This window comes from Sus scrofa, chromosome 7 (genome assembly GCF_000003025.6).
Source record: "Sus scrofa isolate TJ Tabasco breed Duroc chromosome 7, Sscrofa11.1, whole genome shotgun sequence".
Taxonomy (NCBI): Eukaryota; Metazoa; Chordata; class Mammalia; order Artiodactyla; family Suidae; genus Sus; species Sus scrofa.
The window spans coordinates 53,058,558-53,083,838 of record NC_010449.5 but is presented as its reverse complement, the minus strand read 5'-3'; the positions used below and the strand labels follow the sequence as shown (position 1 = coordinate 53,083,838).

Sequence of the window (25,281 nt, the reverse complement as noted above, 5' to 3'; positions counted from 1 at the left end):
CTTATTAAGCTGCCATTCAAAGCTTTCCTCGATCTTTCCAAACCTTTATCTTACATAATTCAGCCTAAAATATCTACAAAAATTTTATTCCAATCACTGTTCCTTAAATACATCTGTCACTTTCCATCCTTCTGCTCCCAATTCCTTTCGCTCTGATGCCCTGTATTAGGAAGATCCTTCTCTCTCCTCTCTCACCATCCAAATCTTAGCAGTCCCTTAAGTCTCACCTCCAGAGCCTCACCTCCTCCAGGTGTTTCCCTAACCAACCATGCAAGCACGTTGTGCTTCCTGGTCAAAGTGTGCCTACGATGACTCCTGTTACACATTGAAACTGGAGGAACACTACTGCCACCAAAAAGGTACCTGGCTAATAGGCTTGGGTGGGATGAGGAGTGACAGAATGGGACCTCAGATCCCTCAATGACATCAAGCCACTCTTCCTCCCCTACTCAGTATTTCAGGGGACACCAGCTGAGAGGACTCTTACTTCTCTGATACTGCTGGGCAGCAATGTTTCCAGCATCCACTCCGGACTGTAGCTCCTCTTTTTGCAGGGGCTCGGCCTGGCCGCTCTGAGAAAAGCAAAAGACATTTAGGTAAAGATGACTCCTGCCCATGTGCCTCCAGACCTCACAGTGCTCGCTTCTCAGGAGCAGTCACTAGCGACAGAGAGCCACAGGCACAGCGATGGCTTCAGGCGATAGGCAGCCAAAGCGGCAGCCCGAGCTGGAGCCAAATGCCTGTGTCAGATCTGGGGTAGAGTGACTCTCCAGGTACCAGCACATTTTAAAAAATATTTTGTAAAAAGCATCAAAATGTTCTGAGATAAAATGTTTATAAGAAACATCAGCACATTAATGCTGCTTATTCTGGCCAATGCTAGCAATCTGTAAGATGTATACTTGTCCTTATTTAGAAAATGACCAAAAAAAAAAAAAAAAAAAAAAAAACACAGAGTACAATCCCACACAGTCTACTCTTACTGCACATTAAGTACTTTCTCAGTGTCGGCCTGAAGACACTAGTGAGGAAGTTTGTTTTTTTAAGTGGAAATTCCTGAAGTAAGAATGTAAAAATTCAGGTTTTCCCTAACGGCTTTTAGTTAGCAATTCAAGGGACCTCAAGTGAAGGGGTGGTCAGATTCAGAGGGTAGACAATACTCATTTTAAAAGAGAATTTACAACTCTAAAAACAAAAGAGCTGAAGTCAATGTATACTTTACCTGAGGATGTTAAACAACCTCATGTATATGCAGGGGAAAAAGTTAATCTAGGGGGAAAAAGCCCCGTAAAGATTTACACAGTAGCATGCGATGATTCAAACGGATATACATAAACCTTTGCAGGTGCAATGCAGGATACTTTTACCTCTCTCTTCTGCTGTCTGTCACTCAGGAGCTGCTTGAGGTACCAGTCACTGTTCTGCTGCTGCAGTCCTCGAAGGCCCAGAGCTGGGGACTGCAGAATTTTGAACAAGGCCAGTGCAGACCCCTGCTCCAAAGCCTGGTCTACATTTGCTAATGCAGCAATCACTAAGGAGGAAAAAAATCAAAAGCTTAAGAAAAAAACATGCTAATCTTTTAGCCTAGAATGTTTTTTCTTCCCCCAAACCAATCTCAGTTCTAGATTGGGGAAATATAATTCAGACAGCCTTTACTCTGGAGTGTTACAGAAGCATAAGACCTTGGGGTTGGAAGAGAACCTTGACGTCATCAAGTCCAGGGGTTCCCAGGGTGTTCAGATTTTAACAGGTTCTTGGACCACATCCCAGGCCTACTTAAAAGCTCCTAGATGCAGACAGTTTGGCACCAACACGGGTAGCAACATACAAGACACCAATGATACATGGGTAAATTCCTTCTAAAATGCCAAGTCATTGTCCAGGCTAAACCATTACACAGGAGAAGGTATTTCCCACAGCAACTCACTACATCTTTGGACAATTTTGTTTCCAAAATAAATATTGTTAAAGCTCTCACCCTTAGAGTTGCTACCTGAATACACCCAACTCCCCCTTTCCCTGTGACAGTCTACTCCTGACTAGAGAGCCCTAGTTCCTTCAGCTATTTCTTATACAGCATCATTCTGAATCCCTTCACTATCCTGGCACCTCCTGAACACCCTCTGCCCAAGGCAGTCCGTGCCCAGACAGCAAGGCTGGTCTGATCACGTAGAGTGGAAAGGGCTCTCTATGCCCCCTCAGTATTCTCCACTTCTAGTCACAGGACCTGAGGTCACACAAGGTCTCTTAATACATCATCTGACAGTAAAAATGCATACTTTCCTTCATCTGAAAATGATAATAATGATAACTTCCTCATAGGGTTGTTAAGATTAAACGAAATCATAGACATGAAAACACTCTGTATATTGTAAAATAACATACTGCTAAAGTTCTTCTCATTTCAGAAATGACAGCCACTGGAAAGTCATAATTATTGCTATTATTTTCAGTTTCTATTTTTAGAAGAGAAAATAATAGTTCTCCCTCCCACACTCCACCCAGGGATCAGCACCTGATTTTATCACCAAAGTAGCAAAACAAATCAATAACAGAATACTAAAAAAACCAAACTATTTGGGACACAGTAGTACAAATCAATTTAAAACGTTTTCATTGGTTAAAAAAATGAAGGAAGGGAGGGAGGAAGATGGATGGATTAATGTAAACTGTTAGAAAGAAAACAAAATATCCCAAGAGAAAATGAAGTGTCAAACTAGACAATGGGGAAGAGTAGAACAATAAATAACACCAAGAAGTAAAAGGATACAAAGATTAGATTTCTAAGAGACTATTCTCTTCTTCCCGACATTCTCCCCTATCATTTTACTCACTGATCACCACACGAAGGTGGTGAGCAGCTCCTTGAATCATGGCTGCAGGCTTCTGTGGCCATCAGCCAACTAACCAAGCATTTTTCAACATGGACCACACACCTGCTGCAGATGGAACTGTGTACAAAACAGACAGGTTTTCTCCCTCCTCAGGGAGCTTTTGTACTAGTGGAGGACAGAAAATAAATGCAATATTGATAATATCCAGGCTTCCTCCAGGTATACAAGGCAGAATCTCAGACTACCTATCTGCAAAGGTATGGAGTCAATCATGCTTTTATTAGAAACATAAATGTATACTTAACTAAATATGTAAATACTTAAATGAACATTTACTAACATTTGTACTATAAAGATGAAAAAGTTTAGAACATTATTGAAATACTTTCTCCCGCTACGTTTTAATTACCTAACTCTAATTTTTATTCTACTTAACAAAAAGTAAAATAAAAACTTTTTCTCATTTTAACTCTTTGGCCTGCAGCTTTCTTCTGGGGCAGGGTTAAGGGCTTCCCTACTGGTTCTCAAGCCCTAGAGAAAGATTCTTATTTATAATTACATTCAGATGATTCCTGGGACATAAAGCCTCCTATCTTCCTAGCTTACAAATTTCCCTTTTCTCAGGCATTCTCTAGTATTAAGACTGTCCCTTTATGGGGAACTGTGCCTTATCCTCACCTTCTTATCTACCTTAAGAATCCCTGTGAAGGTGCACATATAAACCTGCAGCAGAAGTTCTCATTGTCTTGTGATTATACTTCACACACCTTTGGCTGCACTGAAATTACTCACTGTATTGTTCTAATCAAGTTGTCATAAAATTAGTCACTGGACTACCTTCCTCACTATATTGAAAGCTATTTGAGGGAATTTTACTATTTTGCTCCTCTGGCCATGTGAGAACAGTACGCATGGAATACTTTCAATATATATATATATAGTTCTTTCCTTATACGTTTACAACTGACTCTCATATAATTAGCCAGGTAAAGCTAAAAAGGCTATAAAATCCCAAACAGCACAGTAGGGAAAAATCCCTTAGGAAATTAAAAAGAGTACTGTATGCACAGTATGCAACAGGAAATGTGCTGGACTTTCTTCTCACACAGAGAGTAAGTTCAAGGACATTCTAGTTTACGCTTGCTGACTTAAGTGGTATTCATACGGATATAGCACAAATCACCCACGCTGAACGAACTATTACTCTGTTCAGAAAGTCATTTTCCTAAATGAACCAGAACGGAACAGAATACAAAGACTCTTGGTTAGGATTTGGATCTCATTATCATACGGAATTGGCAAAATCTTATAAATTCTCTCCAGCTGTTCCGAGTATTCAAGTTAGAAACTGCGATCTTCAAATAAGCAGAGAGGACACCAATTATCATCATCATCATCATCATCATCATCATCATCTTGAGCAAGATAAGATCAAGTTTGGACGAATCAAATAAGCGTTTTTAGTTCTTCTGGTATGTCTATCCCTATGCTAGGAATTATGAGGGTTTGAAAAGAAGCAGAACTCATAAGTAAATTCTATGTTTATAAAGATGTCACAAACAAAAAGCAAGCAATGTAAGACAATCATAATTAAATACAAAATTGTGCAGCTTAGCAAATAAAGCCTGTAGGAGATGTGAAAGGCAAGCATACTTGGAATATACAATCAGTCATTATTATTATTATTATTATTATTGCTTTTTAGGGCCGCACCTGTGGCACATGGAGATCCCCAGGCTAGGGTGCATTCCCAGGCTACTGTAAGCTAGAACAGGCATGGAGGTGAGAAGCGGGCTAAACCTTGAATGATGGGTATGATGTGGGTGAGGTAAGACATGAGGCATGAGGGCATCACAGTGGTAAAATTACACGATTAACACAAGTGATAATAATACTGTTTATTGGATGCTTACTAAATACTAGGTAATTTACATACATTATCTCATCATTTGAATAATGACTCTATGCCACAGGTGCCTAATTCCCACAGCTATTAATACAGGGGCAAGAGATCAAATTCCAGGTCTGACCACTCAGGAGTCAACCTTTTTCTTTTTTTGGCCACACCAGCAGCATGTGGAAGTTCCCAGGCCAGGGATGGAACCCGTGCCATAGCTGTAACCAGTGCCACAGCAGTGACAATGCCAGATCCTTAACCCACTGAGCCACAAAGGAACTCCCAGAGCTACTCTTCATGAGTTATGAGAAGAGCACAATGAATATGGGAGAAAATTTGGCACATGAGTTTCTATTGAGAGTTGTGTTCGTAAAATACTCCATAATGAACTCCACTAGGTTAGGGATCTGCATTTTGTCTGGCAAGTAATAAGGAATTAATGAAGGTTCCTTTGCAGAAGAGTGACAAAATGAAAATGACGTTTTCAAGAAATTAATTTCTCAAAGGTGTGTAACACACAAGATCAATATGAACAGTATAATCTCATTTTTGTTTAAATATATGTTTTGAAGGATATTTAAAAATATCAATAGTGGTAATTCTAGGTGATGGGGCTCTAATTTTTTGTTTGTTGTCTATTTCTGGATAACTCGTATTACTCTTTAAAAGAAAAACAGAACTATTATTACTGTAAAAATAGGAAAACAAAATCTCTATTCAGAGTTTTTTTCAGGTGTCTAAAAAAATATGAAAACAGTAAAACTGTAGCCAAAAACATCAGTCTGGAACTTACAACAGATGAGCAGATGGAGGAGTAAGGGGCCTGCCTGAGGACAATGGTAGCCCACTGGATTTGCTTAAGAACGACTGCATATTTACCATTTTTTGTTCATTTAGGCAACTGTTCCTAAGCAAATCCTTGAATGTCTGAAATAAACTTAAATGAGGTCATTGGTCCAAGAACAGATCAACAGTCACATTATCCTGTAACATTCCCTTAGGTGCCTGACATGGGGACATACTTACTATTGACTTTGTTTATATTGCCTTGAATTTCAGCTTGAGTGAGCAGCTCTTCATAGACGTCCCTTTCTCTCTCAGAGCTTTCTGTCTGAAGGTGAGTAAAAAGTATAATTAAATTAGCTCAGTCTTGAAGAAGACCAAAGAAATACATTTGGGCTCCTCCCCCTTGAAGACAGAACCTAGAGCAAGTAAGGGTGTAGCTTAAAAATCCTTGGTAAAGGACAAAGTGGAATGCTACACAATTTTAACTAAAAACAGAGAGCAAATCCTTCTGCAAAGGTCAAACCCAGGGGTTCTTCCAGAGTGGGGCAAGAAAGGGAGGTACTGGTGAAGTCTGCCCTGCTCACTTATGAACCTGCATCCTTGCCCCAGACCTGAGCAGAATGGACACATCCAGAGTTTCCACTGTGGCTAGTATCCATGAGGACACAGGTTGGATCCCTGGCCCCACTCAGCTGGTTAAGGATCCGGTGTAACTGTGAGCTGTGGCACAGGTTTAAGATGCAGCTCAGATCTGGGGTTGCTGTGGCTGTGGTATAGGCTGGCAGTTGCAGCTCTGATTTAACCCCTAGCCTGGGAACTTCCATATGCTGCAAGTGAGGCCCTAAAAAAAAAAAAAAAAAAAATGGACACATCCAGGATCCAGAGAGTAGAGCCCCTCAATGGGTTGCACAAAATTTAAGAAGAAAGTAGGTCCAAAAATGGAATCTAGTACCAAAAGACTACATATTGGGTAACTCCATTTCATTCATATAAAATTCTTTAAAAGTAAACCACAGTAAGAGAAAACAGATTAGTGGTTGCCATGGTCACGGGTAGGAAGTGGGGAACAGCAGAAACTGACTGTGAAGGTGACATGGAAATTTTGGGGGTGATGGTTACATATGTGTATACATTTGTCAAAACCCATCAAACTGTACACTTAAAATGAACCAATTTTATTGTATGTAAATTTACCTCAATAAAACTGATTTTGTAAGTGTCATATCAAACAATGAAAGAATACAAATCAGGAAGAACAATGTTCCATTTTTACCCTGTTTTTAGCATTTGTCATTTTGTCCTGCTTGGCCTGGTAAAGTACATCCTGGTAAGTGGAAGCCAAAGGCTCTTCAAGATTCACAAGCATGGCATTGGGGTTTTTCAAAGCTGTAAACGTGTCAGCTGGAATTCTATGATCAATGGCTTCATTAATAGCAATAACGGCAGCATGTACTAAAAAAAATTTCAAAACATAGAACACTGAGGTTATACAAAGTAATGGGTGTATTACTCACATTCAGAACAATACTGCCACCCTCTATTACAGAGAGAAGCTCCTTTTCACAGACAGAGAAATGACTGGGGTTAGAAGAATGGCTCCCCAGATCTTGCAAGCCCAGACTTTTTGCACAAAGCTACAGCTTTGCCTGTGATCCAAGTCTGAAATGCTGAGACTGGAATCTCTCAGGGAAATATCCTTAAGAGACTTAGTAAGGAGCATTTGAACATTTGTCATGGAAATGTTCACCCTTAATCATCATGTAAAAATCATCAAAAAGTAAGAAATTCAACAGGTCACTGAAATGTAGAATTCACTTTGTAGTACTTTTATTTTATTTACTTTTTTAATAAGTGATTTTTATTTTTTCTGTTATAGCTGGGTAGTGCTTTTATTTTAATTGAAATCACTTATTTCCAAATAACAATAGCATAGAAGACTGTATAGCAGTGTTTAAAACTTGCTAGCAAAATTCCTAATGTCCAAGACCATCATTATAGTATTAATGCCTGAAAGTGGTAGCAACAACCCCAACTGAACCCACAAAATTTCTTTTTTCTTACATGCAGCTTCATCCACTGACAGTTCATTAGCCAGAATGCCCCCGATCTTGCTGAAGGCAGGCATCTGAATCCCATACTTTTCCAGTTCAATCTTCATGTTGTTGATTTCTTCTTCTACAGGAAAGAATTAAGACCCAAACAAACAAGTTGAACACCTTTCAAAAACTCAGAGAAGGAGTTCCCGTCGTGGCGCAGTGGTTAACGAATCCGACTAGGAACCATGAGGTTGCAGGTTCCATCCCTGGCCTTGCTCAGTGGGTTAAGGATCCGGCATTGCCATGAGCTATGGTGTAGGTCGCAAACGCGGCTCGGATCCCGCGTTGCTCTGGCTGTGGCATAGGCTGGTGGCTACAGCTCCGATTAGACCCTTAGCCTGGGAACCTCCATATGCTGTGGGAGCAGCCCTAGAAAAGGCAAAAAGACAAAAAACAAAACAAAACAAAACAAAAAAACCTCAGAGAAGGAAACAGATTCCTCAACTATAAAATGCACTGGATAAAATGATATCTACCTCTTAGGGTAGATAATAATTTAAATAAGATAATATATTGAAAGCACTTAACATGATACCTGGCACATAACATGCACTCAATAGGCACAGTAACTAATACTAGTATTATCGAGAGCATCGAAAATAACTATAACTTGAAAATGACTCTACAGAAAACAGTTTTTCAAAACTGCTACTTCTGGCATTTCTGATAACGGACTTAAGATCAGAGCAGCTTTTCCTTTCCCCTCTTGATGAATGGAGCAGCTTTCAAGGGAGCGTGAACAAGTGAATCACAAGCCATCTCAGTCCTTACAATCTAAGTCACAAGCTACTATGAAATAATTTCATTTCCAAGGCAAGAAGCCAAATGATAAAGAAAACAACAAGTAAGGTTTGGCCCTTGCCCCAAGTCTAGGAAACAACTTCCCTGGAAGGAAAAATATCACTGATAAAACTTATATTATCAGTTTTTTAAATTCCCAGGCCTACAAAATAATCACTGGTTCGAAAGATTTGAATCTATCTTACACCTAATTTTACCACTGTTCTTTCACTCCCCAAGCCCCTATCTCTTCAAGCATATGAACTGCAGCAAATACACAGAGAAACAGCCACCCAAATAAGCTAAAGTTTTAAAATTAGTAAACTGTCATCTTTGTATCACCTCACTTCCCTTCCTTTGCCTGCAGTTGGTGCTCACTGGAAGGGAAGGGGAAAAACTGTTATAAAGTTTCCCCACCATACATGAACAGTTAATGTTAGATGTTGACATATTTTATTACTTTATATACTGTATGTTATTATTCTAATCCACATACAAGAAAACTATGTCATAACTGAGAGAACAGAGCCTGAAATTTCAAGGTTAGTGTTCTTTCCACCACACCAGGAGAAGCAACTTGCTTGTACTTTTTTGTCTCTGTTGGTACAGTGTTTTTAAAGCCCAACATCTTTAAGATTGGTATTCTTGACTCTCCAGGCTATTTCCACATAAATCAAGCATTTCCTGCCAAGTCTGTAACTTCTTACCTGTGAAGTCAACCTTTCCATATAGGTCTTGAATCTGAGGAGCCAGGCCTAGTTTGAACAGGTACAAACTAGAAAATAAAATATGCAAAAGAGTTAGGCCTCCCAACTGAAACTCGCGGAGGCTCTTAGTTCAAAGGGGAACATCAGCATAAAGAACAGAAACATTCTGAACACAGAGACCCCCCAGTACTCTACCATATTCCACTCTGCAGTTACAATACTTCACCCCAGAGCCTTTTTCTAGTTTCACCTAACTACGAGGTCCTAAAAAGTCACATGATGTAATGCAAAAAGCACAGAACTGGGAATCAGCAGGCACAAGTTTCAAATCCCAGTTCTGGCACAAGTCCAACGTGTGATCAAATGTTGATATAATGAATATAAGCCAAGTCTCTTCACTTCCGTTTACCTTCCTGTGATCAAATATTTAAGTAACAAGACATTTCAGAAAATCTCATGAAAATGATTCAGACACACTTAAGCTGAATTCATATTACTGATGGAAAAATTTAATTTGGGTACTTTAAAAGAGTTTTAAATAAAAAAGTATAAATTAAAAATCTTTACTTTTTAAATAAAAATCTCCTGGACTCTACGCTCCATGAAGGCAGGGACAGTAAAAGTCTTGTTTACCAATGCTACCCGGGGCCTAGCATCTATTAATAACCGTTAATCAATAGCTCATAGACAGATGGACAGATGTCTGTAAATCTGAGTTAGGTTAACTGGAATCTAAGGCTCTAGGAAGTCAGACTCAGTAAATTAGAAGAGATCAGAAGGGCATTCCACAGGGATGAATAGGCACAAAACACAGACAGCCTAGCAATGAGGGAGGAAATAAAAATTATCTAAAAAACAAATCACAGAAACTCAATAGAGTGGCCTACAGTTTTTGAAAATAATCTATAAACCTCAATATCATCCAAATACAAATATGTATCATGCAAACTGCACTCACAGAACTTATAAGAACTCCAACTGTATATAATAAACCCAAATGTACAATTTAAAAGAATCAGGTATTCTGAAATACACCCAGAGTAAATTTGATTATTTTCTGAGATAAACAGATACAAATCATATTTATATGATTAGAGAATTTTCCTTGGAATAAAATGCTCAAAATGGAAATATATAAAGTTCCTCTCTCCAAAGATTTTATATCCATTCAATAAAGTTCCCAAAGCCAAATAGCTAATTACCTTCTATACATATAATATGTTTCCTTATATATTTTCCCACATAAAATTTGTTGCAGCTGCAATCTAAATTGGGAAAAAAATTATCTCCAGAAGCTTCTTCCCTTTTATTCCTATTTTAAAACAGAAAAGTGACTGCCACACTTTAACAAAAGCTTGAGCATGTCACTTTCAGAGCCCCAAAAAGAGTGAGTTGGTGTTTAATGTCTTTTAGTGTCTTTAGGCAAATTAGAGGTGTTACAATGATATCACTACCTGTGATAAAAAGCAGAGAAGGTAAGCAGAAAGCAGGTGGGCACCATTTCCCTTTTATCTCATTTTAATTACTAGGAATATTTTAAGGATATTCTGAAGTTATAAATGGAATCATAATGGCCACTTGGATCCTCTTCCCCAGAATCAAAAGTACTTAACCTCACAACTCAAACTTAAAAATCTTGACAGCTGAAATTTAAAAATCCTAACAGGTGAAACTGAAACATAACTTTCAATCTTTGTTGCTAGTCTCTCAGGTCAGCCTTTGCAAATAAACTGTTAGGTACCCATAACAGTCTGTAATTGAGCTTAAATTCCTTTTTCTTTTCTTTCTTTTTCTCTATTTAAGCTGTATAATAAATATTTCTATAATAAATATTTCTCTATTTATAGCAATGGGAGAAAAGAGGTTGTGTTAGCCTATCTGGATTCCATCTTTACTGACTGCAGAACAACCCATGAAAAGAATCACTATGCTAACCTCAATGATTACTAATAAATTCTTTTAAATACAGCAGTTGATTAGGAAACAGAATCTAGTACAGGCCCACATCCCTTACCTAAATTCTTTGGGCAAATATGAATTTAGGACTTCTCAGATATTATAAAAGGTTTTATTGTCTATGTAGTATTATAAAGCACCCAGCAAGCTTTGGGGCAGAGCCCTAATCAAATTCATTATTTTCCTACAGAGACACATGAATAATCATATTAAGCAGATAAACATTCCAAGTAACCTCAATTAATACTGATCAGATTTTGCTAATAATAGAGTCTGAACTAAACCTAAACTCAACTTTCAGAGCTTTTAGGATATTTTCAAATGTGGAATAAAGGAATTTGGGCCTATTTAGTCCCAAAACCGATTCTTAGAAAGATAAAATATCAGAGGAAATGGAAAGGAAATACACATATATATTCAGAATAATGGAGAACTGAGGTCTTATCTGAGGGTGAAATGTAAACTACAAGAGTAATTTAGTATGACTCAAGTACAGTGACTATCCGGAATAATGCCGGTCAAGACTTAAAAAAAAAAAAAAAAAAAAAAAAAAAAGACAGCAGGAAATAATGCTTCTCTGAAACTGTTAATCCAAAAAGGAAAGGGGCTAGCCCAAGAGAGTGGCGTAAAGAGCCTGCCTTGAACACTGTTATGTAAAGGGAAAGAAGAGGCTCAAGCAGGTAGAAGCACTTCCTACATATTATCAGGTGTTGCCAACCCAGCCTTTAGGAAAAACACCGCGAGGGAGGAAGAAATCATAAATCACTGACCAGAAAGTATAAACTTCCTAAGCACAAACTGTATATTGAAGAGAAATGGAGAACAATAGCAGGCTTCCTCCCTTTCTCACTCTGACGCCATCATTAGAAAGGCAGTTAATGCTTCAGTCTCTCTTTAGAGAATGAGAGGGCCTGGGCCCTGGCTATGTTGCAGAGAGTAGTGCTGCAGAACTAGCACAGAGAAATTCTGCCAACTTAGTTTCTGTGCCTACCAAGTTCAGATACCCATGGTAGGTACAGCCTTTGCAAGGTTATCAACAGAGACAGAACTCACAGAACACTAAGCCAATCACGATACTCAGAATTAATCTGATTTTGGCTCAGACATACGCATTTGAAATTGATACATTCTGAAAATTCCCTATACATCACCTATTCCTAAACAATTTTTTAAAAATTCTCATGTTACCACTGTTTGTCCAACATTATGCTATGCACCTTGGCGAGGGGGGGGGGGGAGAAATGACTTCTGACCTACAATGCTAATAAATGTAATAGGGAGAAAAGATTAAATATACGAAAGAAGCAATATATAACTTAAAAAAAACTCTAGGAGTTTAGACAAAGGAATGAGCTGAAGTCACTGGAGAAACTTCACCAAGAAGATGGAAACTGAGCAAAAGGACTGGATAAGTAGAGACAAACATGAAGAGCTGTCTGAGGAAGAGAAACTACCATTTCCTTTTTTATTTATAGGGAATAAAATATCCCCTTAAGTTGGAGGAAGGGGAAGATTTGTTACGATGTATAATTTGGACACATTTATTGTGATTATATGCTAGGCATCTAAGTACTATAGACACAAAGATAAAGAACAAGGAAACAGTTCTTGCCTGCAAGTCCACAAAAAAAAAAAAAAAAAAGCAAGCTTTAAGAACAAATAGTAACCAGAGTACAATGTAACAAGCACTATATTGAAGAGGTATGTTACAAAATGCTAAAGGAGTACACAGATGGTAAGTAGCTAATTCCCTCCCAGAGAGAAAAAGAGAGGATATTAATGAAGAGGTAGCATCCTGAGGGGTACTGGCGAAGAGTATAGGTTAAACCAGGGAGAAAAAGGCACTTTGGCAGAGGAAACAGCATAACCAACTGCACGAGAGCACATGGCCTCTCATTTACTGAAAATATTAGAGCATAGGTCAACAGGAGGTAATAGCTGGAGGTGAGATTAGAAAGGAGCCATCAAAACATTTTATGAAGTACCCAATGTGATTATAGCTGTTTGGGAAAGATGACAAGCATGACAGATGGACCAGAAGGGAAACAGCCTAGAGAGGGAACCCTCCAAAGAGGTGAATGCATTAGTCCGAACAAGAGATCTATTAGTCCTCAGTTATATTCATTCCTTTGTGGGTTTCACGTTGACTCTAGTGATACCAAGGACCCAGCACACAATTGATCACGAAACTGGAGACGACAGGATTCTTATGGGTTAATATTATACATACATTCAAATATATAATTAACATTTATTAAGTATACATATATATAGGATGCTATATAAAAAGAGCGGCCCAAGCAAAGAAACCGCACACTCATGTCTTCTCACACTCACTTCCCCTACCTTCTGCTTTAGTCTTGTGGCCATCAAGTAAATTTGCATACTCTGAAATGCTAGACCAGTAGCACCTACTTCCCTCCCACTCCACCTTCCCTCCAGATATCCCCTCCTCCCTCCAATGTAGTACTTTGCTGATTCTAAGAGCTGGGGATCTGAAATTAAGTTATCTCCCAAATTTACTATGAAACTGTGAAAAAATTACACCCTGTTCAGTTCCTATTTATTATGTTTGCATAGGCATAAAATTATTTAATGAACAAATGGCTTGTCAAGAACCTAGACAACTAAATAATGGGAGCTCCCACTGTGGCTCAGTGGAAATGAACCCGACTAGTATCCATGAGGATGCGGGTTCAATCCCTGGCCTCACTCAGTGGGTTAAGAATCTGGTGTTGACGGGAGCTGTGGTGTAGGTCACAGATGCAGCTCGGATCTGGTGCTGCTGTGGCTGTTGTATAGGCCAGCAACTCTAGCTCCATTCGACCCCTAACTAGCCTGGGAACTTTCATATGTCACAGGCGTGGCCCTAAAAAAAAAAAGAACCCAGACAACTAAATAAATTATCAACCAACCATTTGATATTTACTGGTGTTATCTGAAGATGTTGCCTAAATTTATACCAAAAAGTATCAAGACAGTATTTTGTAATTCAGTTTATCGGTTGAATCAAAATGGTAAGCAATAAAAGTTTTCAAATGGATATAGTTTTTATCATTTTTAAGCAATTTTAATTAAAAAGAAACAGACTATATCCCAAGAGAACTGCAGAGTTCACAGAAACCCTAGATCAATAATGAAAGATTGCACTATGTTTTTAGAGCAAAATTTTCTATTATTATAGGAATAAATAAATCCCTTCTCCCTACTCCCTAGAAAAACCAGCTGTTTCTCCCTATTTTGTTAAGATAATAGTGCCTTATTCTATCTGAAAATTCTGAAGCAAATGTAAAAACTTTTTCATTACACCCTGGACAAAAAGCTACACTCCAATTCAGATGTAACTCTTAAATATATTTTTTTAAACACTGAGATATAACTGACATATAATATTAGTTCCAGGTATACAATAATATGATCACCATAAGTCTAGTTAAGATCCATCACTACGTACAGTTAACAATTTTCCTTCTTGTGATAAGAACTTTTAAGATCTACTCTCTTAGCCACTTTCAAATACTAATCCAGTGTTATTAACTGTAGTCCCAGGACTTATTTTATAACTGGAAGCTTGTACCTTTTGACCACCTTCACCCACTTGCCCACTCCCAAATCTCTATCTCTGACAACTACTAATCCATTATCTACTGCTTATTTTACCAGGAAAATCTGATTACCTAAGTGCATGGATACAGTAGATACATCTTGGCATGTTCTTTCGATCATAGATGTCTGTAGTTTCTGGGTAAAAAATCTAAGGGGAAATAAAAAAAGTAGAGTTAAGTATCCACCCACTAGGATCCATTTAATCATTCACCATCATCAATAATACAAGTAAAACTTCAGACAGAAAAATATTATTGGCATTTGGCAAATAACTTCATTAGGGTGAACAGACATTTCATCATAAGTAATGTAAGGAATAGAATGCTACACTACACAATGAAAAGCACCATGTGGAAAAGCCTTATTTGGTCAGCACACTGCATTTCAATTAAGTGTGTGAAAGTGATTTACTTACTGCAGACACAGACCTGGGCAAACGAAACCCAAGTTCCTATCCAGCTTAAATCACTGGCAAGGGTACTAGGCTCTGAAGGACTGCAATCTTCCTAGTTACTATCTCCATGCCTAGACAGAGTAATAATAACAACGAATATCTACTATGTGCTTCAGAATGTGTAAATCACCACTATTAGATGTTGAAAAAGCTACAAAATATTAAAATGAGTTATAAATGCTTGAGGGGAAGTGGAAAGATACACAGATGAAGTAGGAAGAATAGAGGATGCGTATGGAAATGAGAGATGGGTCATTTTCCTTGGAAGCACTAACTACAATTAATCAGTTATGTGTGCTGTAATTTGGCTTCTCCAATGGACTCTAAGTCACCTGAAAGCAAGGACCAGGTCTATGTTGTTCACAGCTCTATCGTCAATGCCAACCCCAGAGTCAAGGTCATGGAAGGAGCTCTATACTTAGTGAATCAATGAATGAGGTAGGATAGGACAGGGTAGGTTTAAATGGAGAACAGCCTTGAATTTCAAGACCTAGTGTCATGGTAATGTGCTGAACACACAACTCGATCTGTAATTTAGAGAGAGAGAGGGTAACAGTGGATTAGAGAAGTGAGACTGAATTATGAGGTGATTAGAAGAATTTGGATCAGCAATAAAAGGCCTTAACTAAGGCAGTGAGAAGAATACTACAGCACTTTGTATCTAACTCTATTTAGCATTTAACACATTAATTACTTGCTTTTATGCTTGTTTCCTCCACAATACCTATGACTCCCAATGAGAAAGAATTGCACTCCCCCACCCCAACAAGAGAGATGCATGTAACAGAATCATCTTTTTGGATTATTTTTCAAATTCTAAGATTGAAATGTCTTCTCCTGAAAGGTGAAAATCATGATCAAAGTCCATCGCTTTTCCCAAAATTAGTACAAAATACATTTTAGAAGGTAATTGAAAAATAAGCTTAGGCAGGTAGGACGGAACTGAGATCAGGAGGACCTTAAAAGTAGAAAAAGTATGAACTTGATATGCAGGCCTTAGAGAAGTCCTAGGTTTGGAGCCAAGGCTAAAACGAGAGCCTCAGGAAGATCTGACTGGAGACAGGACACAGGATATACCGAATAGCAAAGAGACTGAAGCTAAAAAGGCAAGCTGGGAGGCTGCTTCAACAGATAAAAGAGACATTTCAAATAACTGAGGAGGCTTGGGGAATGACTGCATTTAGGAGCCCAAGGTAACTCCAAGGTTTTGAGACTGAATGACTGGAAAAATGATGACATGGTACTACTTATTATAGAGGAGGCTAAGTTCACATGAGGGGAAAGGCATGTTTAGTTTTTTACTTTTTTTTTTTTTCCTTAGGGCATGTGGCATATAGAAGTTCCCAGCTAGGGGTGGAATTGGAGCTACAGCTGCCAGCCTACACCACAGCCACAGCAATAATGGGATCCGAGCTGCAACTGCGACCTACACCACAGCTCACGGCAGTGCCGGATCCTTAACCCACTGAGCGAGGCCAGGGATAGAAACTGCATCCTTCATGGATACTAGTCAGGTTCATTACCGCTGAGCCACAACAGGAACTCCTGAGGTAGGTTTAGTTTTGACATGCGAAATTATAGAAGATAGAAAGCTATCCAAGAAGATATGTCCGACAGCCAATTGAGGACACTGTGTTTATCTTATAGCAAAGAGCCTTCAAAACAACTGAAACCATGAAAATGAGAGAATGTAGCTAAAATAAGAACTGTAACTTAAAGAAGGCCCACCACTAGGATATAGAAGGTAGAATAGCTGAAGATTAAAAACAACTTTACAAATCAGAATAACCTCTCATGGAGGAGTTGGCCAACAGCACCAATTATAATAAAGAGTCAAATGGACAAAATCCAAAAATATTAGCATGTTAAATTTCTATAATTAATCTCTAGGTGCCACATAAAGAGATTAGGGAAGACATCCCAATAAATACTATACATGTCATTTATAGATCACACATTATCTTATGGACTACAACACATTTTCAGGCTAAGCATCTTTAGTCTACATTACTCAGAAGAGTTCTGGACTTCAATCATATAGAGCAGACAATTCAAGACTGACAGTTATAATAATCCTATTGTTCCTGAGAGCCTTTGGGAAATTGTATGTTTGCTGAGATTGTGGAGCAGAACAATGCACGACTGCTAGTAAACAAAAAAAGGTAATAAAAATAAATGATTAAAAAGGCATTTCATAGTAGCAATACTATTAGCAACAGCAAATATTAACAAAGCTCTTCGTATCCATTCAAAAGAGGTGAAATCATCATTGCCCATTGGGCATACTACATACAAAACAGGAACAGGAGGTTACAGGTGCACAGAAAGGCCAAGTAGCTGTAAGAACTTATTGCACTGCATTTCTGACATTTGTAGGGGCTTAATTCTCAAACATACCACTGCAAGGAACAGAACTTCAGCACTCTGCTCTGAAAAAAAGAGGACAAAAGCTAGTCTTCTGCAAAGACTTAGCTCTGAATTTAACTCACTTCAACAGGTATGTATGCAAAAGTGAGCAGAGCACTCTGCTAAATGCCAAATGTTCATTCCCCTTTGGTTTTAGCCATTTTCTGATACTCCATGTCTCACTTATTTTTAATCTTTTTTTTTTTTTTTTTTGGTTACAAAAATTTAGATTCCACAAGAAAGTATAAAGAAAATAAAAACCTCCCCTTCACCGATCACATAGAAATGAAAACAATTTCTCCTTGCAGGTTTTCCCCAAGAATACTCACTTTATTTTTAGACAACAATAGTGATCTCATCTTAGCCAGACACAAACTCTTAAAATCTTAGCTTATTTTTGTTTTGTTTTGACTTACACATCACAGACAACTTCCTTTGTCAACAAAGGCTGACATTATCCCTTCTTAATGGCTTAAAAACTCAAGTTTTTCTACCATAAGCCATGCTGAAAAAATCCTTACATATATATCTTTTTGTGCTTATCCAATTTTTTCTGCTTCTTTTTCTTTTTCAGTGGGGTAGGGGAGAGATAAGTTCCTAGAAGTAGAATTCTTAGGTCAAAGGATATGGAGTGGGAGGGGGGAAAGCTGACCATGGCTCTAAGACTGACATTACATCATGGCCTCTATGGCTTCAAGGTAAGACTAGGTAGCTGGACACATGGTCAGGCCCCCTGAGATGGCTGTTTTCTTGCTCTCTGTACATCTGTTCAACTAGTCCCTGCTTCACCTACACCCTCCTCACATGCGTGGCCTTCCCTCTTAATTACAGAACCTGATCAGTGCGTGCTAGTGATTGTTCTAATCTTTAGATCAGCATGGCTCCACTACGATAGCTTATTTAAAGGGGAGACAGCTGCCTGGGGGCCATGAGGGAAAAGCCCCTCTGCTGCTTCCCCAGTAACTGATGAGCCAAACTGACGTCAATTCTCCCATTACTGGTATACTGCCCCCACGGTAGCAAAGAGTGAGGCCGTGTTCTGCCTGCCGTTCCTGCCATCCATCATCCACAGTGGGGCATCACTCCAGGGCCTTGCTTTGGACATGTAAGATTCCCTACCCCATAAACCAGTGACGTCTCTGTTGCTGGCTCTGGGCTTTTCCCTCAATGTCAAGCAGGGGGGAACTATAAGGCTTGCAGGCCTGTGAGGTGCAGCTCAACACTTAGAGATGGCAACTGCACTAAGAGCAGCACTAAATAAATTCTTGGCAAAATGTTCAAGGATGCACACTCTCATATCAAAACTACAGTCATCTTTCCAAACTCATCGAGTTGTCTAAATATGTGTGGTTCCTCTGTAATCAATTACACCTCAATAAAACAGTCAGAAAAAGAAACCAAAAATTACAGTCGTCACCAAAACTAGATGTAAGAAGTAAAGATTATTACATTGCATCTACTCTTTGAAAAATAAAATAATGCTTCAAACTCCTTACAGATTTGGTTATTATGTAGCTCTTTCATGTTTCCTAGAATCAAATATGAACGTAGCAACTCTGTCAACCAGTTAAAAACCACTGAATTATATATACCTTTTAAAATGGTGAATGTCACAGTATGTGAATTTTAATGTTTACAATATGGTATAGTAAAAATAATAATATCATAGGGAATTTTTCTAGGGTAAAGTGAAGCAGAGATGAGAAATATATATAAGAGAAAAAGAACAAAGTTACTTCCCTAAACACACTGAAGAAAGAGATCTTTTCATATTAAAAGGAAAAAAATCACCAAAGAATCAATCAGTTGAGAATCATTTTACAGGTAGAATGGGAACCAGTATGCCAAAATAGCCAGAATTAACCCAGAACTAGGAATATCACGTAAATTACCTTAGGCAATCCAATCTCACCCATGGCATTCAACCACTGAATCACATTATCAGTGTGTCTAAAGTGGAGGCCAGTTGCCTAGAACAAACAAAAGACCATTAGGCACTGTTGGTGATACTGAAGCAAATACTCAATGAAAACTCCTCATAAAAGTTGCCCTGTGATACTTTACATGGTCCGCTTAAAGTCTATCAGTAACATTATGTTCATATTCTAATCCCAAAAAGCCAAATCCGCATCTTAGCTCTTCTCATTTCAGGACCATTTGGAAGGAATTCCTGGGTGGCCTAGTGAGTTAAGGATCCGGTGTTGTCATTGATGTGGCTCAGCCAAAAAAAAAAAAAAACCAAACAAAAACAGAGAACCATTTGCAGAATCCTCCGGGTCCTGTGCTCAACATCGCCACAGTCACTGAAATTCAATTATCTTGGATTCAACACCTGACTCAGCCATCTAATGGGGATGCATTTGAGTCTGAGTTTCCCCAACTTTAACAGCACTCTATGATGGAAAGATTAACTGAGAAAATGTACATACAGCACTCAGTATGGTGTCTGGCAGGCAGAAGACTCCCCAAATAAGGGTTTTTTCATACCAACTTTAAATATCCCTCCTTAAACCTCTACGCCTGTTATTTTGAGGGAAGGCTCACTTTCAAGAGGGGTAGGGGGTGGGCTACTATTTTTACTGTTGCGGCAGTATCCACTCCTCTTTGATGTCTGCCTGTTCTGCCACACATTTTGTAGACTCTCCACAGAACAGCACGGGAGGTGTCTTCAGAACAACCACTTAGGAGTTCCCAACGTGGCACAGCAGATATGAATCCGACTGGGAACCATGAGGTTGTGGGTCCGATCCCTAGCCTTGTTCAGTGGGTTAAGGATCCCATGTTGCCGTGAGCTGTGGTGTAGTTCACAGACATGGCTCGGATCTGGCATTGCTGTGGCTGTGGCATAGGCCGGCAGCTGTAGCTCTAATTCAACCCCTAGCCTGGTAATCTCCATATGCTGCAGGTGAGGCCCTTAAAAGCAAAAAAGCTAAAAAAAAAAAAAAAAAGAGGAGTTCCCATCGTGGCGCAGTGGTTAACGAATCCGACTAGGAACCATGAGGTTGTGGGTTCGGTCCCTGCCCTTGCTCAGTGGGTTAACGATCCGGCGTTGCCGTGAGCTGTGGTGTAGGTTGCAGACGCGGCTCAGATCCCACGTTGCTGTGGCTCTGGCGTAGGCCGGTGGCTACAGCTCCGATTCAACCCCTAGCCTGGGAACCTCCATATGCCGAGGGAGCGGCCCAAGAAATAGCAACAACAACAACAACAACAACAAAGACAAAAGACAAAAAAAAAAAAAGAGAGAGAGAGAATAACCACTTATTTAAAACTCAATATGGAGTTTCCATCATGGCTCAGTGGTTAATGAACCCAACTAGTAACCACGAAGACGAGGGTTTGATCCCTGGTCTTGCTCAGTGGGTTGATGATCTGGCATTGCTATGGTTGTGGAGGAGGCCGGCAGCTACAGCTCTGATTCAACCCCTAGCCTGGGAATGTCCATATGCTGCAGGTGTGGTCCTAAAAAGCAAAAAAATAAAAATAAAAAATAAAACTCAATACATAAGCCTCTGCTTTCTGATGAAGAAAAGTTTCTGTTTAGGGTGTTCATTTTGGCTTAAGACCTACACTCTCTTTGTTTTTCTTTGAATTTAAACATGAAACAAAAATCTCTTTTAATTCTGCCTTCGTCCTTAACTCATTCTGAGCTCTGGCCCAATTATGGTTGACCCCTCTTGCATTTGCTCTTGGTTTCGAAATCTTCCACTATCTTTTAAACTCATCCTTATTCAGATAAGAGTCCTTAGGAAAGAGCTTCCCCACAGAAGCTCTGCAGACAATGGAATTTGGTCCTCATCAACCTCCCAGCTTAATTAAAGCAGTCTTCTTTTTGAGGGCCCTGGGCCACAAGAATCAAACTATTTCACTTATCTCAATTTTCCTGAAATCAGATGACTTTCCCATATTATCTTGAACTTTAATATCATGAGGTGATTTTTTCCCCCCAAAGTTGCTATTGCTTTCAATTTGTCAACAAATCTCAGTGCTTGGTTAACATTAGATTTAGAGTAGACATCCTCTTGTGGCGTAGCAGATTAAGGATCTGGCATTATCACCACAGCTGAGGCGCAGGCCACAAGTGCAGCGCAGGTTCTATCCCTGGCCCGGGAACTTCCACATGCTGAAGATGCAGCCAAAAAAAAAAAATTAGATGTAAAGTAGCAGTTCCCCAAGTTACTTCCTCTACCTTCTAGGAAATAAAGAAATTCATTAAGGACCATGAAAATTCTAGATACAAAGTACTCATTAGAATTGAGCCAGAAATACATACAGCTGAAGTTCTTTTATTACTGTATCTTGACTTTGCACTATTTTCTCCATTCTGTCAGGTACTTTATTTTGTCGGAACAAACACACTTATACATATTTCTCAATAACTCTTTCACAGAATAAAGTATGCTAACCTTCTCTCTCAAGTTTACAGATATTTAAGCACGAAGCTAGGAAGGACTCACCTTGTATCTGGTCTGTTCTCGGTCATAGATCTTCTTCAGGGACACCACTTTGGGGGAGAAGAAGTTTCCTAGTTTGGCAAGGTAGACCCCATTCCTAAGCCCCTCTTCCAGTTCTGTGGTGGGAGGCAGATCTTCCCCAAGGCATGCTTCCATCCACCTGCAGATGAGAAAAGAGAGAGAAGGTCAGACCTCTTCCTTAGAGGTTTCAACCTTAACCTATTTTCCTTGGAGAAGTTTAAATTGAACATAAGAAATACTCTTTTAAGATTCAGTTTCAGGAGTTCCTGTCGTAGCTCAGTGGTTAACGAATCTGACTAGGAACCATGAGGTTGCAGGTTCGATCCCTGGCCTTGCTCAGTGGGTTAAGGATCCAGCGTTGCCGTGAGCTGTGGTGTAGGTCGCAGACATCGCTTGGATCCAGCGTTGCTGTGGCTCTGGCATAGGCTAGCGGCTACAGCTCCGATTCCACCCCTAGCCTGGGAACCTCCATATGCCATGGGAATCAGCCCTAGAAAAGGCATAAAGACAAAAAAAAAAAAAAAAAAAAAAAAAGATTCAGTTTCACACATATTCTTGTCCTGGCCCAGTCAGATCTCAGAGGCAGGAAGCTGTATAAATGCCACTCTCTTCTCTACCCTACTCTCCTCTCCTGCAGCAAGAGCGCCAACTGGCTCCCCAGGTCCTAATTGCCTCATGACCCCTACTCCCTCCCTCACTCCTTCGGTGGTTCCTCAAGAACACCTAAGAAAAACCATTTGTAACTAAAGACACCATCTGCTCAGAAACTTAAATTTGTAGCTGATGTTCTTTTCTGGTTTGAGAATTCAGCATCCACAGTGAATTCCTAGGTTCAGATTTTAAAGTTGTTTTGGGGTTACCAAAATAGTCAATCATCTCACCTAAAATGCTGAAGGAAACTCCAATGGAAGCAGTAAAAATGAATTCCTTTTTTTTTTTTTTTTTTTTTTTTGTCTTTTTTTTGCTATTTCTTGGGCCGCTCCTGCAGCATATGGTGGAATTGGAGCTGTAGCCACTAGCCTATGCCAGAGCCACAGCAACGCAGGATCCGAGCCGCGTCTGCAACCTACACCAGAGCTCACAGCAACGCCGGATCGTTAACCCACTGAGCAAGGGCAGGGACCGAACCCGCAACCTCATGGTTCCTAGTCAGATTCGTTAACCACTGCGCCATGACGGGAACTCCTAAAAATGAATTCTTAAGTGTTTTTTTTAGAGGGGAGAGGAAGTTGTAAAGGAAAAGAAAACTATATTGTTCCCCTAGAACACCTCTCACAAGATTTTCAGGGAACCCCAAGATAAAACAAAGCAAAGATTATTTGCAAATATTTTCTATGAACAAAAACACAGGTAACTAAAAAATCATTTAGGGTAATAGTTTTAAACTTCTCTTCAGTCACAGAATCATTTGATTATCTAAGGAAAGCTACAGATAACCCCCCCAAATGTATAAATATATATATTTATACATTTAATATATAATTTCAGAGATTTCATTGATCTCAGTTAAAACCTCCTAATTTAAAATTACTCTACTACAATTTTACAAGGCTTCTGTTATCCCCACACTCTTCACCATACTTGGGGGAAAAAAACAAAAAGGCAAACCCACTGAATGATGCCTGGTCTGTTTCACTGATGATAAATCTTTGAAAAATCAAACAAACAAAAAAAAACATTCAAACATACGACATTCTGGAGTAACTGCCAAATAGGGTAGGACAACATAAGAAGGAAATACTTATAATGTTCACTGATACACAGAAGTTTATATTAAGACAAATAAAACTGGAAGAAACATTTAAATATGCCATATACTTTATACATACACGCACAGGCATCCTTGAAAAATTATAAGAAAACACTAATATGCAATAGAAAAACAGGCCAAATCATATGTAAATGTATTTATAATTTCACTTATAAGTGTTTCTGTATAAATATTTATATTAGTAAACTTACCTGAAAGACCTACAATAGAGCTTGAAGGTATCATACTTTTAAAAATTATTACTTTCATAATTCAGAATAAAATTTCTCATATTAATTCTATCTTTTCAAACTGAGATTACCACTCAGAATCTTTTAAAAAATAAGCAACAATTTTCTTCAAGCTCTATATAATAGTTACTCAACCTCACTTTCAAATCTATTCTACTTCTAAAGCTGCTCTGTGACTGTCTTACACATAGTATGTACTCAAAAAAAAAAAAAGTACAGTCTGGGAGTTCCCATTGCAGCTCAGTGGGTTAAGAACACGACTAGTATCCATGAGGACGCAGGTTCTATCCTTGGCCTCACTCAGTGGGTTAAGGACCTGGCATTGCTGCAAGCTGCGGCACCACAGGTCATAGATACAGCTCCTGAGCAGCTGTGGCTGTGGCTTAGGCTGCAAACTGTGGCTCTGATTTGACCCCTAGCCTGGGAACTTCCATATGCAACAGGTGTGGCCATAAAAAAATAATAATAAAAATAAAATATAAAAATAAAAAAATACAGGCTGGATAGATGAATGTTGCTAGAGAATTTTCTGGTTATTTCCTATACCCAATGACAACACATTTTTCTCCTCCGGCTTTTCTTTTAGGTAGTAGAACTGGTATATCATAAGGGGAAAAAGAAGAAACAGATGAATTTTCCAGAAGAACTGCCATAGTAACTAAATTAGATACCAATTTGTAAAAGCTACAAAGTCCAAACTGTACTCCTTCAAGAGCCTAAAGACCAGAATGGCAATGTGAAAAAGAACGTAGGTCAATGGTATGGGAAACAGCCGTAGTCTAAGAACACATCTCATACGACCATTCCTCCAATATTTTACTGATAGAAAGGATACAGCAAATAGCTCCTGGCAACCCCAGCTCTCAGGGGACAGTCTAACTTGCATTCTCATTAACAGGAACAAACACAGAACAATTCTAAGCCAAAACCAGTCCTTTATCACATATTAGTATGAAGAAAAAGTTACTTATTTTTCTCTGAAAATGAGGTGAACACAAGGGAAAGATCATGGATTAACAGCACAGCACTGTTAAAAGAAACAAACCCGGAGTTCCTGTCATGGCGCAGTGGTTAACGAATCCGACTAGGAACCATGAGGTTGCGGGTTCGATCCCTGCCCTTGCTCAGTGGGTTGACAATCTGGCGTTGCCATGAGCTGTGGTGTAGGTCACAGACTCGGCTCGGATCCCACGTTGCTATGGCTCTGGCGTAGGCTGGCAGCTACAGCTCCGATTCGACCCCTAGCCTGGGAACCTCCATATGCCGCGGGAGTGGCCCAAGAAATG

The 25,281-nt window shown here is 39.2% G+C and overlaps 1 protein-coding gene across 1 annotated transcript in view; it reads right to left on the bottom strand.

The window, feature by feature from the left end:
• IQGAP1 (IQ motif containing GTPase activating protein 1) overlaps positions 1-25,281 on the bottom strand; it is a 109,486-nt gene that overhangs the window by 46,126 nt on the left and 38,079 nt on the right. The window contains exons 3-11 of the mRNA XM_021098910.1: positions 21,977-22,133; positions 19,415-19,492; positions 14,734-14,810; positions 9,101-9,168; positions 7,579-7,692; positions 6,791-6,969; positions 5,758-5,842; positions 1,368-1,531; positions 488-572 (exon numbers count right to left, since the gene is read on the bottom strand). Coding sequence (XP_020954569.1) covers positions 488-572; positions 1,368-1,531; positions 5,758-5,842; positions 6,791-6,969; positions 7,579-7,692; positions 9,101-9,168; positions 14,734-14,810; positions 19,415-19,492; positions 21,977-22,133 — 1,007 coding nt within the window. The remainder of the gene's footprint in view (positions 1-487; positions 573-1,367; positions 1,532-5,757; positions 5,843-6,790; positions 6,970-7,578; positions 7,693-9,100; positions 9,169-14,733; positions 14,811-19,414; positions 19,493-21,976; positions 22,134-25,281) is intronic.